Genomic DNA, 17,525 nt, shown 5'->3' on the forward strand with positions numbered 1-17,525 from the left:
TCCCAGAATAGAGTCCTCCATCCAGTAAATACAATCTACATTCTTTGCTCTGAGATGTATACATTTACATATAGCCATATTAAAATGAATATTATTTGTTTGCATCTAGTATACCAAGCAATCTAGATCACTTTTATCAGTGATCTATCCTCTTCATTATTTATCATTCCCCAGTCTTTGTGTCAGCTGCAAACTTTCAGTGATGACTTTACGTTCTCTTTCAGGTCATTGATAAAAATGTTAATTAGTGTAGGGCCAAGAACTGATATCTGCAGGATCCACTGATAGTGCACCTGCTTGATGATGATTCCCTGCTTCTTCTTTGGGTGGTTACAAACTTGTATTCCATTCAGTTGTGTGTACGCCCTGTGCACCAAAGTCAGAGGAATTTGCCCAGCAGCACCCATGGGGTATGCTCATGCCCCTCCCTTATCTATATAAGGGCAGTGCTGCCCTGAGCCCCCTCAGTTCTATCTCACTGCCCGTGCCGGAGCTCTTAGTGTAATTTTTCCCCACACTTGTCTTCACAGCTTTTTGTGGTTTTCCTGTATATAGGCATAATATAGTTAGTAGCCACAGTTAGATAGCTATAGTATATTGGCTAGTTTCTCCCTGGGGTTTAAACTTTGCCCTTCGTCTGGGATGGCTATCCCCACACTAGATGTCATGGGGAAGGACACGTTAAGGAAAGGTGCTCTATTTGTCAAGTCCTTTAAAAAGAGGAAGCGAACGATTAGAGACTTACGATTGAAGCAGCACCATCTCAAGCCTTGAGGCCTTCCTTAGCCCTGAGGACTGCTGTGGAGAATCCAGCCCCTCAAAGAGCACTGGAGCTGGTACGTTATGGGACTTCTCAACCAAACTGGGATTACTTGCCCCAAAGGATCAGAGACTGCGTCCCTGAGAAAAAGAACCCATAAAACAGAGCAGGGCCATTCCAGAGGTCGGGGAAAGCCATCTTCTCTGCCTAAGAAAAGTATGGACCAGCACCGGAGTCTCCCAGTGCTCAGGTTAGAGCAGGACCTTCAACCCACTTTCCAGTACCTGAGCAGGGAGAACCCATACCATTGACTCCCGTACCGCCTCAGGGGTGCCCATTGAGTCCAGTACCCTTGGCAGAGACAGTGGCACTGTCAGTCTGTAGCCCGACAGCAGATTTGCTGTACCTGTCTATCCCTGACTCTCCGCTCATTCAGGACCAGCCGACTACACTGGCATCATTCTCAGCATCCTGAGCTCCTCCTGGTTTGGTAGCAAACTTACTGTCGTTGCCAACACCATCATCTGCACCGTGATTTACCCTCGATCAGGAGGGCTGTCAACTTCCTGGTTGGCACTGTGGGCACACGCAGAGACTCTTCACTACTGATGCTCACTGCGACACAGCCTGCATCGCTGGCCTGGGACCAGCTTCATTATGAGTCCCGAAAGAGGCATTGGAACAGAGTACGAGATCGAGGCTGGTACCAGTATCCAAGGTACTATTGACTGTTCACTCAGTGCCGATGGCACCATCAGGTTGAGCCAAGGATAATGCTGGATGTTTGGTGGCCCCACTGCCACCAACAGCTATTTAGAGGGATCCTCATATCTGAGCTCAAAGGCATCTCTCTGCCCTTCCCCACTTTGCTTTTGAAAGTTGTCGAGACACAGCGAGAATCATAGTTGGTGCTGGGATTGGTACCATTCCAGCAATAGAGACACGGGACACTGGCCTAGTTCTTTCTGGGTGCAGATGCACTGTCCTTCACAGTGACCTCCACAGAATCCCTGGGAACTCCCTCATTCGGCAAAATCACAGTTACCTGCTCACCCTAGCGGGAGACCATCTATGTCTTCAGTGCACTCCCTGCCGGAATTACTAGCGGGCTTTCTCTGTGAAGAGACATCCTGAACTTTTATGACAGTTAGCTGTCATTCCTTAAGGGATTCCGTTGGCCCCAACTACATCTTCCTCTTTATCACCAGATGGTGCAGCAATACCCTAATCATCCTCTCTGGAACTAGAAGACTTCAGTTCATATCAGGACCTGCTCAGGGGCTTGGTGGGTATCCTTCAGCCAGGGACCTGTCGTGGGTCCAGTTCTGTTCATAAATGATTTGGATAATGGCACAGAGTACACTTATAAAGTTTGCAGCTAATACCAAGCTGGGGCTGGGGGTTGCAAGTGCTTTGAAGGACAGGATTAGAATTCAAAATGATCTGGACAAACTGGAGAAATGGTCTGAAATAAATAGGATGAAATTCAATAAGGACAAATGCGAAGTACACCGCTTAGTATGGATTCAGGACATTTTGTATTATTTGAAATCTTCAGGCCTCGCTCTGAGCTCCCTGAGGGTTTACTTGGTGGCGATCTCAGCTTTCCATCTTCCCATTTGTGGAAAATCAGTATTCTCAAACCCAAAATTCAAAGGGATTATCTGTCATTTTCCACTAGTGAAGGTAGCAGCACCATCGTGCGACCTTAATATGGTCATGGGGCACTGATGGGGCTGCCATTCAAGCCAATAGCAACATATTCATGGGCTCTCCTCTCTCAAAAGACAGCCTTCCTTTTGGCTATAACACCGCCAAGAAGAGTTAGTGAACTGTAGGCCTTAATGGCAGATTGTACACTCAAGTCTTCAAGGAGGCTTTAGAACCACACCCAACATTTTTGTCCAATCAGGTTATTTATGTACCTATATTTTTTCCCAAAGCACATTCAAGTGCAGAGGAGCAGATGTCAGCTAATGCTCAGCAACTTAGTTAGAAAGGACTGTGCCGTTTCGTTTATCACCTTGACTCTGTGTCTGTCACTGAGTGGTTGACGGGACAACCAGTCACTGCTCAGACCATTCCCAGGTGGATAACTGCCTGCATTACCACACCTTCTAGAGTGACTTGGTTGATACCTCTGCAGTCAGTGTGAGCTCATTCAACAAGAGCTCAAGCAACACGGGATGCATTCCTTAGTGATGTCTCCGTAGTGGATATCTGCAGGGCTGGAATATGGTACTCCATGGATACCTTCACTAGGCATTATGCTATCCTCATGGCACTGAGAAGGGATGCAAACTTTGAGAAGGCAGTTCAGCTCTCACTATTTAAATAGACTCTGAGCCACTCTCCTGCTGGAGCTGCTTGTGGGATCAGAGTCTAAGTATACTCTCTGTGTCATTGTCCAAATCATTTGTGAAGATAGTGACTGGAACCAAACCTGGGGTGGATCCCTGTGATGAGTGGGGGATATTCACAAGTTTATCGGTGTTTTCCTGTACAAACTTGAAAAGATGGTTACCTGCTTAGATTTTAACTGTTGTCCTTTGAGATGTGGGTGTGACCCACCTCCACCCCTCTGCATTGAAGTCTCCAACCTGGGATTTTGGTGTGAAGGAACAGAGGTGGATGGGGCACGAGTGCTGCTAGGAAAAATTCTCTAACTTTGGTGTGTTGGTTATGTTCTCACCTGAATGAAATACATGTCTGCATCCACATCTAGAACAACAACAGTTACAATAAAGGTAAGTTACCATCTTTTATAATTACATTGACACCTATTAGTTAACCAGCTTTTAATCCATTTCATGTATGCTATTTTAATTTTATATTTTTTAATATTTTAATCAACATGTCATGTGATACTAAGTCAAATGCCTTGCAGAAGTCTAAGCATATTACACTAACACTGTTACCTTTATCAGTCAAACTTGTAGTCTCATCAAAAAACATATCAAGTTAGTTTGACAGCTTCTGTTTTCCAGAAACCTGTGTAGATTGGCATTATTTAAATTTAATTCTTCATTAATCAAGCCCTGCATCAGCCACTCCATTATCTTGCCTAGGATCGATGTCAGGCTGACAGACCTGTAAATACCCGGATCATCCCGTTTACCCTTTTTAATTATTGGCACAACGGTAGCTTTCTGCGGGTCTTCTGGGACTTTCTCTGTGTTTCAAGATTTATTGAAAATCAACGTTAACAGTCCAGCAACCTCCTCAGCCAGCTCTTTGAAACTCTTGAATGCAGCTCATTGATGGCTCATAGTCATCTGTGATCAATCCTCACACTAGATCCCTCTCCTCTGTCACTTCCAATGGATGAGCCCCCAGCTTGTAGCATAAATTCCTATTAGACCCTAATTGTATGACCTTGGATTTTGTACTATTTAATTTCATCCTATTTCTGTCACTCCAGTCTTCAAGGTCATCCAGCTTTTACTGTATATTATTCTGATCTTCCTCTGTATTGATGATGCCTCCCAACTTCGTATCATCAGCAAATTTCATTAGCGGATTCATACTTTTTTTTGCCAAGGTCGTTAATAAAAATATTGAATAAGATTGGTCCCAAGATGTATCCTGGAGGGACTCCACTAATAATGTCCTTCCAGGCCGATAATTGTTTTCAGCACAACCCATTGTCTTCTCCCCTTTAGCCAATTCCTTATCCACCTTACAATGCTTGTACTGATCCCCATCTTCCCTAACTGCACTAATTATTTCCCATGTGGTACCATGTTAAATGCTTTACAGAAGTCCAGGTATATTAGATTTTCTTCACTTCCCTTATCTAAAAAATGGTTTTTTTCAGAGGAGGAAATGAGATTAGTGTGGCGTGATTTATTTTTGGTAAACCCATGTTACATTACATTCCCTTTACCATATTCCTCTATTAATTTAATTATTCTTGAATTATTTATTGAATACTTCTGCCTGTTCTTCATTATTATTGGTAATTATATCATTTCCATCTAGTAGTGGACCAATGCCATTGTCAGGATTCTTTTTGTTCCTAATATACTTAGATTCCTTCTTATTGTCCTTAAGTCTGTTGGCCATAAGTTTCTCCCTGTGTCCCTTGGCTTCCCTTATCAGTTTTCTAGAGTACCTAGCTTCTGATTTATATTAATTACTATTGACTTCCTCTTTCTTCCTTATGTTATATGTATATTTATAGCTGCCATCTTCTTCCTCTAAACCAAGTTAGGTTTTTAAACCACTATGACCTTCTTCCTCGATTGTACCTTCTTCCTCGATTGTGAAATTGTGGCTTTTGGGGCATCTGGTAAATTATGTGACCTCACCAAAACTATGCACAGAAGGGCTGTTGCTTCTGTGCTTGTGGAAGGAAGGCCTCTGGGCTTGGAAGGTGAGCACAGGATCCTGGGGGGTATCTCCCCAGAGTAGGATAGAGAGGGGCTCACACTTCATAGGCTGGGCCATGCTTTGCATTTGCAGCACAGAACTACCTTGCTGTTTGTTGCCTTAGCACTCTAATTCCCTACCCCATCATTACTTTCTGCTGTCTCCAGAGTTTGCCCTTCCCACTGGGTGTTTGAGTTTTAGGTTATTTTCTCCCAGACCCACTAACTGCATTTTTCTCAGCGGAATCCCATTCTGTTGTTTTCTGCTCAGGTTTTCCAGCCTCTCTGGCCCCTTGGATCATGCCTCTGGTCTCCTGGAGGTTCTGGCCTTCTCCCAATTTAATGTCACGTGGGAATTTCACCCACATGTTGCTCACCACTGTGTCTGTGATCACTAACATGCTAGATCAGGCCAGTCTAACTGTAATCCTGGCAGCTGTTCCCTCCCATGCCATCCACTGCCCTCTGTTTACATCCCTCAGCCAGTTACTCAGCCCTAGCAAGTTTCAGATCTATGCCCATTTGCATTATTACAGTCCAGAGAAGCCAGGCTCAAGGCACACTCTGTCTTGGGATCTCAGTGGCTCTGGGGTCTGATGGCACACAGACTTCTTGGCAGCTTTGGGCATTTGTGGCTGACTGTGCCTGTAATTGGTTTGAAGTGGAAACACAGAGCTTCAGCTTCAAACCCTGCCTGCAGTACAGTGAAAGTAAGGGGGTGCCACCCAGTGCCAGCAGGAGAGTGGCCCCTTCCACCGAGCAGCACACACATTCCTGGGATGGCGGGGGGTTGATGGGGAGAGGAAGGGGAGGCAGAGGTGTTTGAGAGTCAGGCCTGAGCTACAAACTAACTTGAACTGGTTAAGTGGAACCAGGATGATGAGTTAGTGTTAGTGAACATAAGAATGGGCATACTGGGTCAGACCAAAGGTCCATCCAGCCCAGTATCCTGCCTACCGACAGTGACCAATGCCAGGTGCCCCAGAGGGAGTGGACCTAACAGGCAATGATCAAGTGATCTCTCTCCTGCCATCCATCTCCACCCTCTGACAAACAGAGGCTAGGGACACCATTCCTTACCCATCCTGGCTAATAGCCATTAATGGACTTAACCTCCATGAATTTATCCAGTTCTCTTTTAAACGCTGTTATAGTCCTAGCCTTCGCAACCTCCTCAGGTAAGGAGTTCCACAGGATGACTGTGCGCTGCGTAAAGAAGAACTTCCTTTTATTTGTTTTAAACCTGCTGCCCATTAATTTCATTTGGTGGCCCCTAGTTCTTATATTATGGGAACCAGTAAATAACTTTTCCTTATTCACTTTCTCCACACTACTCATGATTTTATATACCTCTATCATATCCCCCCTAGTCTCCTCTCTTCCAAGCTGAAAAGTCCTGGTCTCTTTAATCTCTCCTCATGTGGCTTTCTGCCAATGGGCAGGGCATGGAACTTACCCGAATCAGTCCAAGAATCAGTTGCAAAGTGTGGGCCACAGGGGAGGCTGAGGATGTAGCAGGGGAGGGGCAGGCAGGAGCGCACACAAGCTTATCTGCTATCCTGCTTAAAGAGGCCTGTTCTTTCCCTCTCCTGGCCCCCAGACAAGGAGCACATGTTCCCAGGGCAGACTCCAGTGGAAGAGGGGCCCAGGCAGCCTGCAGAGGCAGTCCCTGTCTGCTCTGAACTGTGGCTGTGCTTGGCCAGCAGCCCTGGCCAAGCCCATGGAGAGATGCAGTGTGAGTAGCTGGGCAGTGCTGCGGGCCTGGCCCCCTTCTCTGCTATCATGCTATTTTTGAATTCTCTTTTGTTTTTGTTTTTTCGTTTTTCTTTTTTGTTCTGTCTCCTCGTGTTTGGTCCCTAGGAACCATCGCTAAGAAACAGGGCGAGGACTTAGCGGATAATGACGGGGATGAAGACGAAGGTATTTCTGTGCTCGAGGCTGCGGCTGCTGCATGACTCGCAAAGCAAATCCGTTTGCTTTCCATTCTCTGCCATTTCCAGGGAGCCCTGTCTGTCTGTGTCTTTGTTTCCTGAGCAGTTGCACGGGGCGGGCAGGTGGGGTGACCAGCTGTGCAGGGGGTGCTCAGACCTTTCCTTTGGGGGAAACTCAGGGGGGTTTGCTTTAGAAGGAGTTTGCTGGCTGCCCAACCTGCCTCTGTATGAGCAAAAGACTCTAAGGAAGCACAGCAACGTGAACAAGAGAGGAGCCAAAGGGTGCCTGGGTGGATTTCACCCCAAGCCCAGTCACATTTCACCTCCAGCCTCAGTTCTCGCTGGACCTCAGACTTATTGTGTCAACTAAGAGACTTTCCTTTCTGGCTCCACCCCCCAATGCTGCCATCCCAACCTCCCTTCTCCCCATGGTGCACAGTGTCAGAGCAGGCAGCACCTGTCCTCATCCCCTTGTCTTCTATGCGACTCCCTCTGAGGCCCCACTGGCTCGCAGGGAGCATGCACGTGGCAGAATGCAGTCCAGGCCTGCTTTAACCCGTGTCTGGATCTGCTAGCTAGAGTCTAGTCCAGCTCTCTCTCTCTCTGTCTCTCTCCTATGCATCCGCTTGCGCGCTCTCTGCTACTGCCGCTCCCCACTACAGGTGCAGAGGAAACTGGAAATACGAATGAAGGCAATAGGCTGAGCACAGAGCTGTCAGGAGCTCTGGAGACCTGCGGAAGAGAGCACTGGCCTCTGCTTTCTCTCTAGGATTAGCATCTTCATTGAGGAGCAGGGATACCCCTCACCTGTCCAGTGAAGGGCAGCAGGACCTGTAGAGAGTAGCCCTGAGCATTCTGTTCAGGCTGTGCCACAGTGTCTGGTTAGCATCTCCCAGGCTAACTCAGCGGGTTAGATTTGAGGGGGACAGAAGTCCCCCATTTGGCTGTTTGATCTTCTGCTTTAAATACCTGGCTGTGCTTGCTGCACAGTTGCTGTTAAGGGCGACCATGCATTCCACAACCCACTGCTTGTGAGTCAGTGATTTGCCAGCTCTTGACCCAAGCCCCATGTGAGTGGATTTGAGGAGGGCAGCAGCTCTGGTACTGCCCAGGCATGAGTGAGAGGCCAGGCATGCTGTACTGTTTGCTGAGGGTATGGCAGAGCCTGTGGGTGAGCGAGTGAACACGCCAGGTTTGGATGGGGCTGCCTGGCGGGAGCAAACGGGGACACTGTCTGCACACTGTCACAATGAGCTGGGGAATTTGGCAGCTGGTCTCACAAGGGCCTGACTGCGGGAAGGGGAGAGAAGGCAAGCATTACTTCAGTGGCTTGGGCACCCCTCTCGGGTTGCTGAGCTCTGTGTGGCCAGGGACAGATCAGCCTTGGCTGGTGGCTTTTCTCAGCAGAGTGGCAGGAGTGTCTGATTTTGCCTACCATGTCCAATGCAGAACTGGGGCCTGGACAGTATGGGAGGGAGCAGTCCCTTCTGTGCAGCTCTGATTTGAATCGCCAGGGGGCACTGGAAGAAGTGCTGCCCTGTGGCAGGTGGTGGTCCTTGCGGTGGCAGCTTGATTAACTGTGAGTTAGTGCCCTTGGCATGTGGGTGGCTAAACATTAGATCCACCACAAAGGAATAGGCAAGAATTCCCCGAGTTGAGATCCTGGCTGGAGGTGGAGCCATGGGCAGCAGCTGTTCAGTCAGGGTCAGGGATGTGTTGCTGCTGCTGAGGCAGTGCATGATGATTTGCCAGGAGGCCAGGGGGATGGGTATGCACCAGATGCCTTTTACTGTGCCAGTGCCCTGGTATCAAGTCCCTGGAACATGAGCCTCTGATGTCTCAAATGGAGCAAGTCCGGGCTAAGGAATCAGAGAGGCTCAGAGTCTAGAGGCGGAGAAGCCCAGTTAGATCTTGTCGCATCGTTCTCCTCTCAGCCAGTGCAGGGTCCCCTGCACTACATTCATGTTCAATGTGCTGGCCAAGGGGGTCCCAGCCTGCTCCGCAGGGGACGATTCCCAGCCAGTGCTGTCCCCCAGGCAAGAAGTGCGGGGCTCTTCCCAGGGAGGTGCTAAGGCAGTGGTTTCCAGATGCTCAGCCTAAGAGGCCCTTTCTCAGTTCATCTGGCAGCAGGAGGCGATGACTGTTGGGGCAGAGCTGTTCAGAGCCTCAGAGGAAGAGCAGCTGGAGCTTGTGGTGGGAGGAATGTCTGGACAGGCTCAAGGATTGCAAGGTCAGAGTGGGGCTGGAGACCAGCACAGCAGGCTAGGTGGGAGATCACCAAGGTGTGGAGCTGGAGGGGGAAACGACCTGACTGGGCGCCTCAGTGCCTGGAAGGTGCAGAGAGAAGGGGTTGTCATCCTTTCCTGCCTGGAGAGCTAGTGCAAAGGGGTGTCTCCATCTTAATAACAAAGAGCCCCGATTGCTGGCAGTGAAAACAAAAATGGGTGGAGCAAGTTGGGTGTAAACGACAGGCCCTAAAATGTGCAAATCAGCAAGGACCTTGCTGTGTCCAGAGTCCAAGGCCCTACCCTTACACATGGGCTTTTAAGCTGATTGAGTCACACTGGTCCAGTATCAGTTTAAGCCTGGCTTGTATCAATAGGGAATCTAGTGAAATTAATTGGATACAAGCCAGGTTTAAACTGAATTCCCAGCATCCAGGTGTGGCCTTCTATCACTTTAACTGAAGGTGGGGTTTTAATCTGGAGCAACTTTCAATGTAGCCCAGGCCTAAGGAAGCTGCAGAGCTGGCTGGTGCTCAGTATAAAAGTCAAATGGCCTGTCATGTTGGCAGGAGGGGAAAGTTTGGGAAAGTTTGCTGAGGGGAGAGCTGGAAACTGATGTCAGTGGAAGCTGGTGAATTGTGAGAGTCCTTTCCTGGCAGATTGAATTTAACCTGGCAAAACCAGCCTCTCTTTCCATCTGCAGCCGTTTGCCCCTGTCCCAGAACCCTTTGTACTGTGTGTGTCTTCAGTGCACGTCACTGTGATAAATTCACCTCATTAGCCATATCCTTGGTGGACACATTGACAATGTTGGGGATTGCACATTCCCTGGCGATGCACGGCCCTCAGCTTCCTCACTGCAGCTGTGGCATTTGGGGGCAGGGGTGTCTATGTATGTACACACGGGTGCTTAGATTGGGGGGGAGGTAAATGTTTGAGGGGCCAGAAATCAGCTTCCCCCTTGTGTCACAGTGTCTCCCATGCAGCACCAGATTAGCTCCACTGAGGCACCAGGGGGTGAGTGGCTTGGTGATGGCAGTCCCATGTGCAGGACTGAAAAAACGCTGGAGTCATGAGCTCCACCAGGACTGAGATGCGAAAGGTCCAGAGAGGAACCAAGACTGAGGGATTTAAATGAGAAAGGGTCCAGAATGCGTAGCCTTTCCAGCTTGCGCAGCCTGCCCACAGGACAATGTCCAGATGCTCTGTGTAGCAACTCCTCCCTGTGGACACCTCAAGGAATTCTCCACGCCAGGTGCAGTCGCGGGGTTTGCCGCCACCTGGTGACACAGCAGGAGTGGGTTCTGGCTGTGAATAGGGACTGTAAGCTGCTTGTAAAAGCCAAGGGAGAATTCCCTTGGTGCCCCTGCTGATTTGGCAAGAATCAGCCTGAGGAGTGGGCTGGGCTGGGAGGTGTAGCCCATGTTACCGTGGCCATAAGTGACAGGCAGTAACTGAGCAGGCTGTAGTAACTTAGAGCAGCCCCAGCGTTGCTCTAAGTTGCACACATGGGGCTGTTCTGGCCCTGTAGTAGTCCAGAATTGGAGAAACCGTAGAAAAGAGCTACAAAAATTATTCGAGATCTGGAGAAAATGCCTGACAGTGAGAGAACTAAAGAGCTGCATCTGTTTAGCCATCAAAAGGGAGATTGAGAGGTGATCTGATTATGGCATATACATTCCTTCTCAGGAAGAAATGGTTCTAAAGGGCTCGTAAAATCAAATTCTACCAAGCCTAATTAAAGTTTTTGATCATTTTTAATGGTGAATATCAATGTTTATTTCTAAGCATTTGTTAGATTTTTATTGATTTTAACATTTTCACAGTACACAAAATTTTGAGTTTTAAGCATTTTTTAATATTTTTCTCAATTTAAATGTTCATAGTCATAGAAAATTATGGGGGGTATCAGACAATAATTAAATGACAGTAAACACAGATTTCAAAAGTTAAACGTTTATAATTTTTAAAACCACCTACTGTCAACATCGCGTCAAATTATGCAAAGTAAATACTCTTCAATCAAATTAGTAATTTCTGAAGCAGCATTTTTCTTACTTTGCCTCTCAGTAATTGTTGTTAATTATCAATGGAAATATCTTTTTGTTGGTTTCTGTGTGCATGGTGAAATCGATACTTATGAGCATTTACTGACATAGAATCTACTCCTTCCCAATGCCTGGAACCTGAAGCTAGATAAATTCAAATTAGAAATTAGGCAGAGATTTGCAGGGCCGGATTAAGGCAGGGGCTTCAGGGGCTGCAGCCCAGGGCCCCAGTTCAAGGCCCCCCCCACACCAAAATAAATCATAGGCAGCCATCTCCAACTCTGGGCCACTAAAAGTCTCGCGGCGCAGTGAGACGCTCAGGCAGGCTGCCTGCATGCCATGGCCCCATGCCACTCCCAGAAGCAGCTGGCTGCTAAGGCGTTTCTGCGGCCCCTGCAAGGGGGGAGCCGGCTCTGCACACTGCCCCTGCACCCAACACTGTCCTCACAGCTCCCATTGGCTGGAAACCGTCCAATGAGAGTTATGGGGGCAGCGCTTGCGGGTGGGGGCAGCACTTGCGGGTGCAGGCAGCGCACGGAGACACGCTGTCCCACTCCTCCCAGGCCTGCAGAGACGTGCTAGGAGCCAACTGCTTCCAGGAGCCAGGTGGAGCTATGACAGGCAGGCAGCCTGCCTGAGCCCTATAGCGCTGCCAGCCAGGAGCAGCCTGTGGTAAGCGCCTCCTGGCTGGAGGTTGCACCTCGCACCCCCTCCTCCACCCCAATCCCTCACCACATATCAGAATCCCCCTCATAGACCCCACAGCCTTTCCTGCACCCCAATCCTCTGCCCCAGCTCCCTCCTGCACCAACCTCCCTCCCAGGAAAAGACTTGTACAGAAGGGCCCCGCAAAATCTCATAGCCCCAGGTCCACAGGAGAGTTAATCCAGCCTGGAGATTTGTAACAGTGAGGGTGATTAACTACTGAAACAAACTCCCAGGGGGAATGGGGATTCTCCATCTCTTGATCTCTTCAGATCCAGACAGGGTGCTGTTCTGGAAATCCTGCTTGTCACGCTGTCTGGAGTGGCTCATGGCCACAAGTGCCTACCTCAGGGCAGACTGTCAGAAACAGGGCAGGCACCCCAAACTGGTGGTATGTTCTCGAATTAGATTTCACCAAGCCAGTACCAAATGTGAACCCCTGGATCATTAGAGCAGTCTGACCATGAAGTCACAGACAGTCCCCTTAAGCTACGTCTGTACTGTGGATCTTACAGCTGCACTGCTGTAAGGTCTCCAGTGTAGCCACTATATGCCAGTGGGAGAGTGCTCTCCTCTCGACCTAATTCAAGCACCCCTGATTAACCTGACAGGCTGTGGACACGCTGCTTTGGTGGTAGTTCTGGGCTTTCACCCTCAGTGTCTGACTCCAGCTGCAGCCACCAAAAGGCCATTCCAACAACTGGAGCTCGGTCTGGGAGTCTCTGTGGCCATTTCCTGTATGCTGCTGTCTTCCCAGCCTTTGGTCAGGGCTTGAGAGGTTTGTGTGCTTTGAGTGGCTGACAAAAGCAAATCACAGCATCAGAGGAGGGCTGCTTTGTCTAGTGGTTAAGGAGCACCTTGGGACTCCGGAGACCTAGTTCAAGGCTGGCTGTGCCATAGTCTCCCTGGATGACCCTGGGCCACTCCAGGCCTCAGTCTCCAGATGTGCGATGGGGTGGATGTCCTGGCCCTGCCCAGCACAGTGGGTGAGGGTGGATTCAGCAGGGAGTGTGGTGAAGGGTGATGGTAAATTCCTTGGTAAGAGATCTAAGCTAGATACCAAGTCAAGGCTGGAAGCCTGAGAACTTCCCTGCTCAAAGGGGATTCAGCCCCAGCCACCCAGGAAGTTTAGGGTGTTTGGGAGTCCCTGGCGCTGGAGAGAGGGGACACTTATGGCCACGTGTAGAGGGCTAATAGGTGGGCTCAGCTTGTAGCCTCGGGAAATGCTCTGCTCACAGGCACACTGACCTGTGGGCCCCTTCTAGGGAAAAGAGCTGTGACTCACCCAGGTTCCCCTGGGAAGATGGGGGTGGGGATGGACCAGATGAGGGAGGTTGGTTAGCCTCTGAGTGCGCTTGCTGTGCCTGCACAGTGCCAGGTGCCCCTGCGTCTGTCAGGAGTGCTGGGAAGGACTCGCTTGTTGGTGCCTGGGGCAGCAGCCATCTTGGTTCCACAGAGAACCCAGAGCCAAAAGCTTAATGAGCTGAGGTTAGCAGACCCCTCTGGCCTGGGATCATGCTGCCCTGTCTGTGTGCTGCCAGCCTGGGGTATGAAACGTCATCTCTTTCACCACAGCAGCCATCTAAAGGAGAAACCAAGGCCCCAGGCCCAATGCGTGGATGATAGCCCAGTGGGGTCCATGTTTCACTGACCCTGGGGGCCCCTGTCCTGCTGAAGGCGCTGGAAGGTTTGTCTTGCTCAGAATTGAGCCTGCCTGGCCTGGGATCACTGTGCATCTGCAGGGGCTCTCAGCTGCTGGCACTCCGGAGGGAGAGCGAGAGGAGCTAGTCGCATAGAGAAGCAGGTCCCAGCCTCGGGTTACTGTGGTCTGCAGCAGAGGCATGCCTGTAACAGTGGCTGTGTCCCCTCTGCTCAGCCAGTGCAAAAGCATTGCCAATGGCTGGCACTGGCCCCTTCAGGCACTGCCTCAGAATCAGAAAATAGGGCAGGAGTCAGCAAAGGGCTGACCTACCTGTGCCAGACCCGCAGCGCCCACTGAGGGGAGTGAGAGAGATGCTGAGGCCAAGCATAAGAGTGTGGGGTCTGCAGCCAGAGGTGGAGGGACTCCAGTGCCTGCTTCTTTGGCAGAATGCCAGAGGCAGGGCCAGGGGGTGCAGCAGGACTGTCTGTTGAGATGTTCACAGAAGAGAGGGCACCTGATGCCTCCCCTCCCCCATAGGCCCTCAGCATCTAGTGCCCCCCCATGACCCCTCACTGTCCAGCACCCCCTCCATTGACACTCCATTTCTCAGGACCTAGTCCAGTCCCCACTCCCCTGTATTCCCCTCATTCCCTGCTCCTCCATCTTCCCCCATTCCCTGTGCCCATCTGGTCAATCTGTCTGCCCCTCATTGCCATGGTCTTTCTGGGCACTGGGGGTAGAGCTAGGGAGACGTGGCAAGAGACAGAGGGATTCCTGCCTTTCCATGGCGAGGTCAGAAATGCGAGCAGTGTTCTCCCTCCACCTGCCCCGGGTCCTGCACATCTCTCCCCTTTCCAAAGCAATGCCAGCTTCCAGGACTCAGCTAGCCACCGGCCTGCTGCAGCTGGGCTGTTTGCAGGCTCCCGCAGCCCCTGTGCATGCAGGACGCTCCCTGTCAGGCTGCTGGGGAAGGAGCCCCAGGATGGGCCCAGTGCTGAATGACATACAGCAAGATCCCTCTCCAGAGAAATGTGCCACCTGGGCTGGTAGCCCAGGAATCCCTTTCAATGCCCACTCATGGCCTCTGGCCTGCAGAGCCCTGACCCACCTGGGGCAGCTGGCCTGGTGGGAGAAGCAGTGCCGGGCTGTGGCACCGCTGGGGTTGAGCCCACAAGGTCTATGGGAATCCTGGGGGGCAGGTGATGAAGCCCAGCCTGCCACAGGCCAGGCTGTTTGTCCGGGTGAGATGCCCAGGCCCTAGCTGGCCTGGGCATGGCTGCAGCGCTACCCTTCTGCAGGTCCTGGCAGCTGGTGTTGTTTCTCTCCCCTGCAGTCCCACCCCTGCTGGCAGGGTCCTGTGTTTAACCTTCTCTTCTTTCAGACATTCGTGACAGTGGGGCCAAGCCCGTGATGGTTTATATCCATGGTGGCTCCTACATGGAGGGCACAGGGAACATGATTGATGGCAGCATCCTGGCCAGCTACGGCAACGTCATCGTCATCACCCTCAACTACCGCGTGGGTGTGCTAGGTATCGGCGCAGCAGGGCCTAACTCCTGGGGATGGGGGGAAAGGGGAGACCCCGAGGGCCTCAGCTGTTGTTGGGTGGGCGGCAAGGAGCCCTGAGGAACTCACCTCTTGTTAGATGTGGGGAGTAGGGGTATGTGGGGCAGAGCCCCAAGGTCAGGGTAGAAGGGCTGTGGCGGGAAGAGCCCCAAGGACAGGGGTTGGGGGGGTAGAGCCCCGAGGGCGGGCGGGCAGGGGCGTGGGAGGCAGATCTCCAAGGGTGAGGGTAGAGCCCCGAGGATGGGGGAGCAGGGGCGTGGAGGGGGGGAGGCAGAGCTCCAGGGGGACTCTGCTCAAGCCGGCCTAGGACGGGAAGTGGCCTGCTCGGAGAAGAGCTGAGGGGCTGGAAGGAGGTCCTGCTGTGCCCTGTGGGGTTAGGAGCTCCACGAGGAGGCCAGTTTGGTATCCCTGCTGAAGGCTGTGCTCTGCCCTTCCCTTGCAGTTCCTCTAGCTGCAGATCCTATTCTGCTCACAGGGGTGAGGGAGAACCTCAGCCCAGGCCCGTGTAGCCCTGCCCTCATGTCTCTCCGTGGCTCAGGGAAGGGACCCGGGGGGGTCAAGTTATGGCCAGAAGGGTTGGGGCAGGGGGGATGAGGATGTCATCGAGATTGTTCAGTCCTGCCAGTGTCACCTGAGACAGGTGGGAGTGGGCTTGGGGCCGCCGGCTGGCCCTTCGTGCTTCCTGCTGCCCGTCCCCAACCTCTCTGCCAGCTCTGTACCTGCCTGTGGCTGGGCCCTAGGGCAGTGCTGAGGCTCCCTGGGCTGGAGAGTTTAGTTTCATTTACACAGCCTGGCTCAGCTGAAAGCAAATATTGATCCCTGGTTAAATAATTAATACATGTGTTTATCCAGCTCCTCCTCCCTGGAGGCTGGGAGCAGCAGCTGCCCAGCCAGCGCTAATGAGCTGCCCCTTGGGACATGTCCCATCCATTCTGCCTCTGGAAACAGATCAGTGGGAGCTTTCTCGAAGGGCAGATGGCTTACCCTGCTGGAGCACCACAGCAGATTCTCAAGCCAGGCTGTGTCAGCACTTGCAGGGCACAGCTCTGCTCCTGGCAATGGCCAGTGGGCCTGCCGGCACTGAAGCCATGCAGAGCTGAGTCGCTGCAGATGGACAAGGCCATGTCTAGCCCCTGTCCCCCAGGGTGGCCTGTGGGCTTGGTCGCTGCAGTGTGTATATTCTTCCACCTTTCCCTCGGGAGATTGTCCTGTGGAGGGATGATGGGCTCAGGCAGATGTTGGACCAAATCAGTTAGGCCAAGTGTGCTGACCTGAGATTCCTGGGGCGTGATTCCCAGAGCTCACACTGACATCCACTGGGGCTAGGGACACATGGACTTCAGGCATCAGGCACCTCTTCCCAGCCCGCAGCAGCTTCTCCCCTGCCCTGCCCCAGCTCCTAGAGCCTGAGCTGGAGCATTACTGAGGTGGGCAGAGGAGCTGCCTTGTTGGAGATCCTTTCCTGTGGCCAGGTTCATCCAGAGCCCCCGTGTTTGTTCCTGGTGCCCCAAACAGACCCTCTGCCACAGCCCAACTTGCCTGTGAACAGAGGCTTTCCACTCCCCTCCCCCAGCTGCTCCCCAAGCAGTACTGGCCGAGCACCCTGGGCTCTGGGAGGCGTGAGAAGGCTGGTGGCAGGATGCTTGGCCTGGGTGCTCTGCAGAATGGAGGAACGTTGGTTGTGCCAGCTGCCGCAAGCCTGGTAAAGGCTGGGCCCTGGGCTGGTGAGCCCTGCCATGAGCAGCGAACATACTGTGCTATGCTTGGAGCACTTGAGCAGAGGTGCCTCTCTGGGCTGGTGCTGGAGTCAGGGACTGTGGGGGGCCTGGTCATTTCTTTAGCTAATACCCCAAGCCAATGGTTTGGCCTGAAGAAATCGCTGAGGACAGAAGCTGACAGCTCCCCAGGGGTGTAGGGAGCCTGAGCCCCCCCAACCTCTGCTGGAGCAGTGAGAGCCACAGGGACTCTGGCTTGTATATTGGAGGGTGTCTGCAGGCAGAGAGAGATGCTGTCCTGCCAGGCAATGGGGAGGTGGCTGGGGGACTCCTGTGTTTGTCAGCCCGGCAGGACGGCTCCTTGCAGCCTGTGCTGGAATAGGGCTCAAGGCCTGAGTCACTCTACTGATAGTGCCCAAGGCTTTCAGAAAGCAGCTGGCTCAGCCAGTAGCCCATGTAGGCCCATTCCTCTGCTCTGAGCCCTGCTGGCCACCCAAGGGGTGTGGGCTGGGCTGGGCTGGGCTGCTACACTGTGCCCAGGAGAGGAGTGGGAAGGAGCAGTG

General features: G+C 51.8%; 1 protein-coding gene across 6 annotated transcripts in view; it reads left to right on the plus strand.

Annotated features, from left to right (window-relative positions):
- Positions 1–17,525, plus strand: part of NLGN3 (neuroligin 3) — a 102,066-nt gene that overhangs the window by 63,018 nt on the left and 21,523 nt on the right. For 4 of the 6 annotated variants that reach the window (XM_032794874.2, XM_075068931.1, XM_075068930.1 and 1 more), the window contains 2 exons: positions 6,991–7,050; positions 15,063–15,212. In XM_032794874.2, the coding sequence (XP_032650765.1) occupies positions 6,991–7,050; positions 15,063–15,212 (210 nt within the window). The remainder of the gene's footprint in view (positions 1–6,990; positions 7,051–15,062; positions 15,213–17,525) is intronic. The other 2 variants (XM_075068932.1, XM_075068933.1) reach the window with 1 other exon arrangement.

Source organism: Chelonoidis abingdonii, chromosome 8, assembly GCF_003597395.2.
Source record: "Chelonoidis abingdonii isolate Lonesome George chromosome 8, CheloAbing_2.0, whole genome shotgun sequence".
NCBI lineage: Eukaryota > Metazoa > Chordata > Testudines > Testudinidae > Chelonoidis > Chelonoidis abingdonii.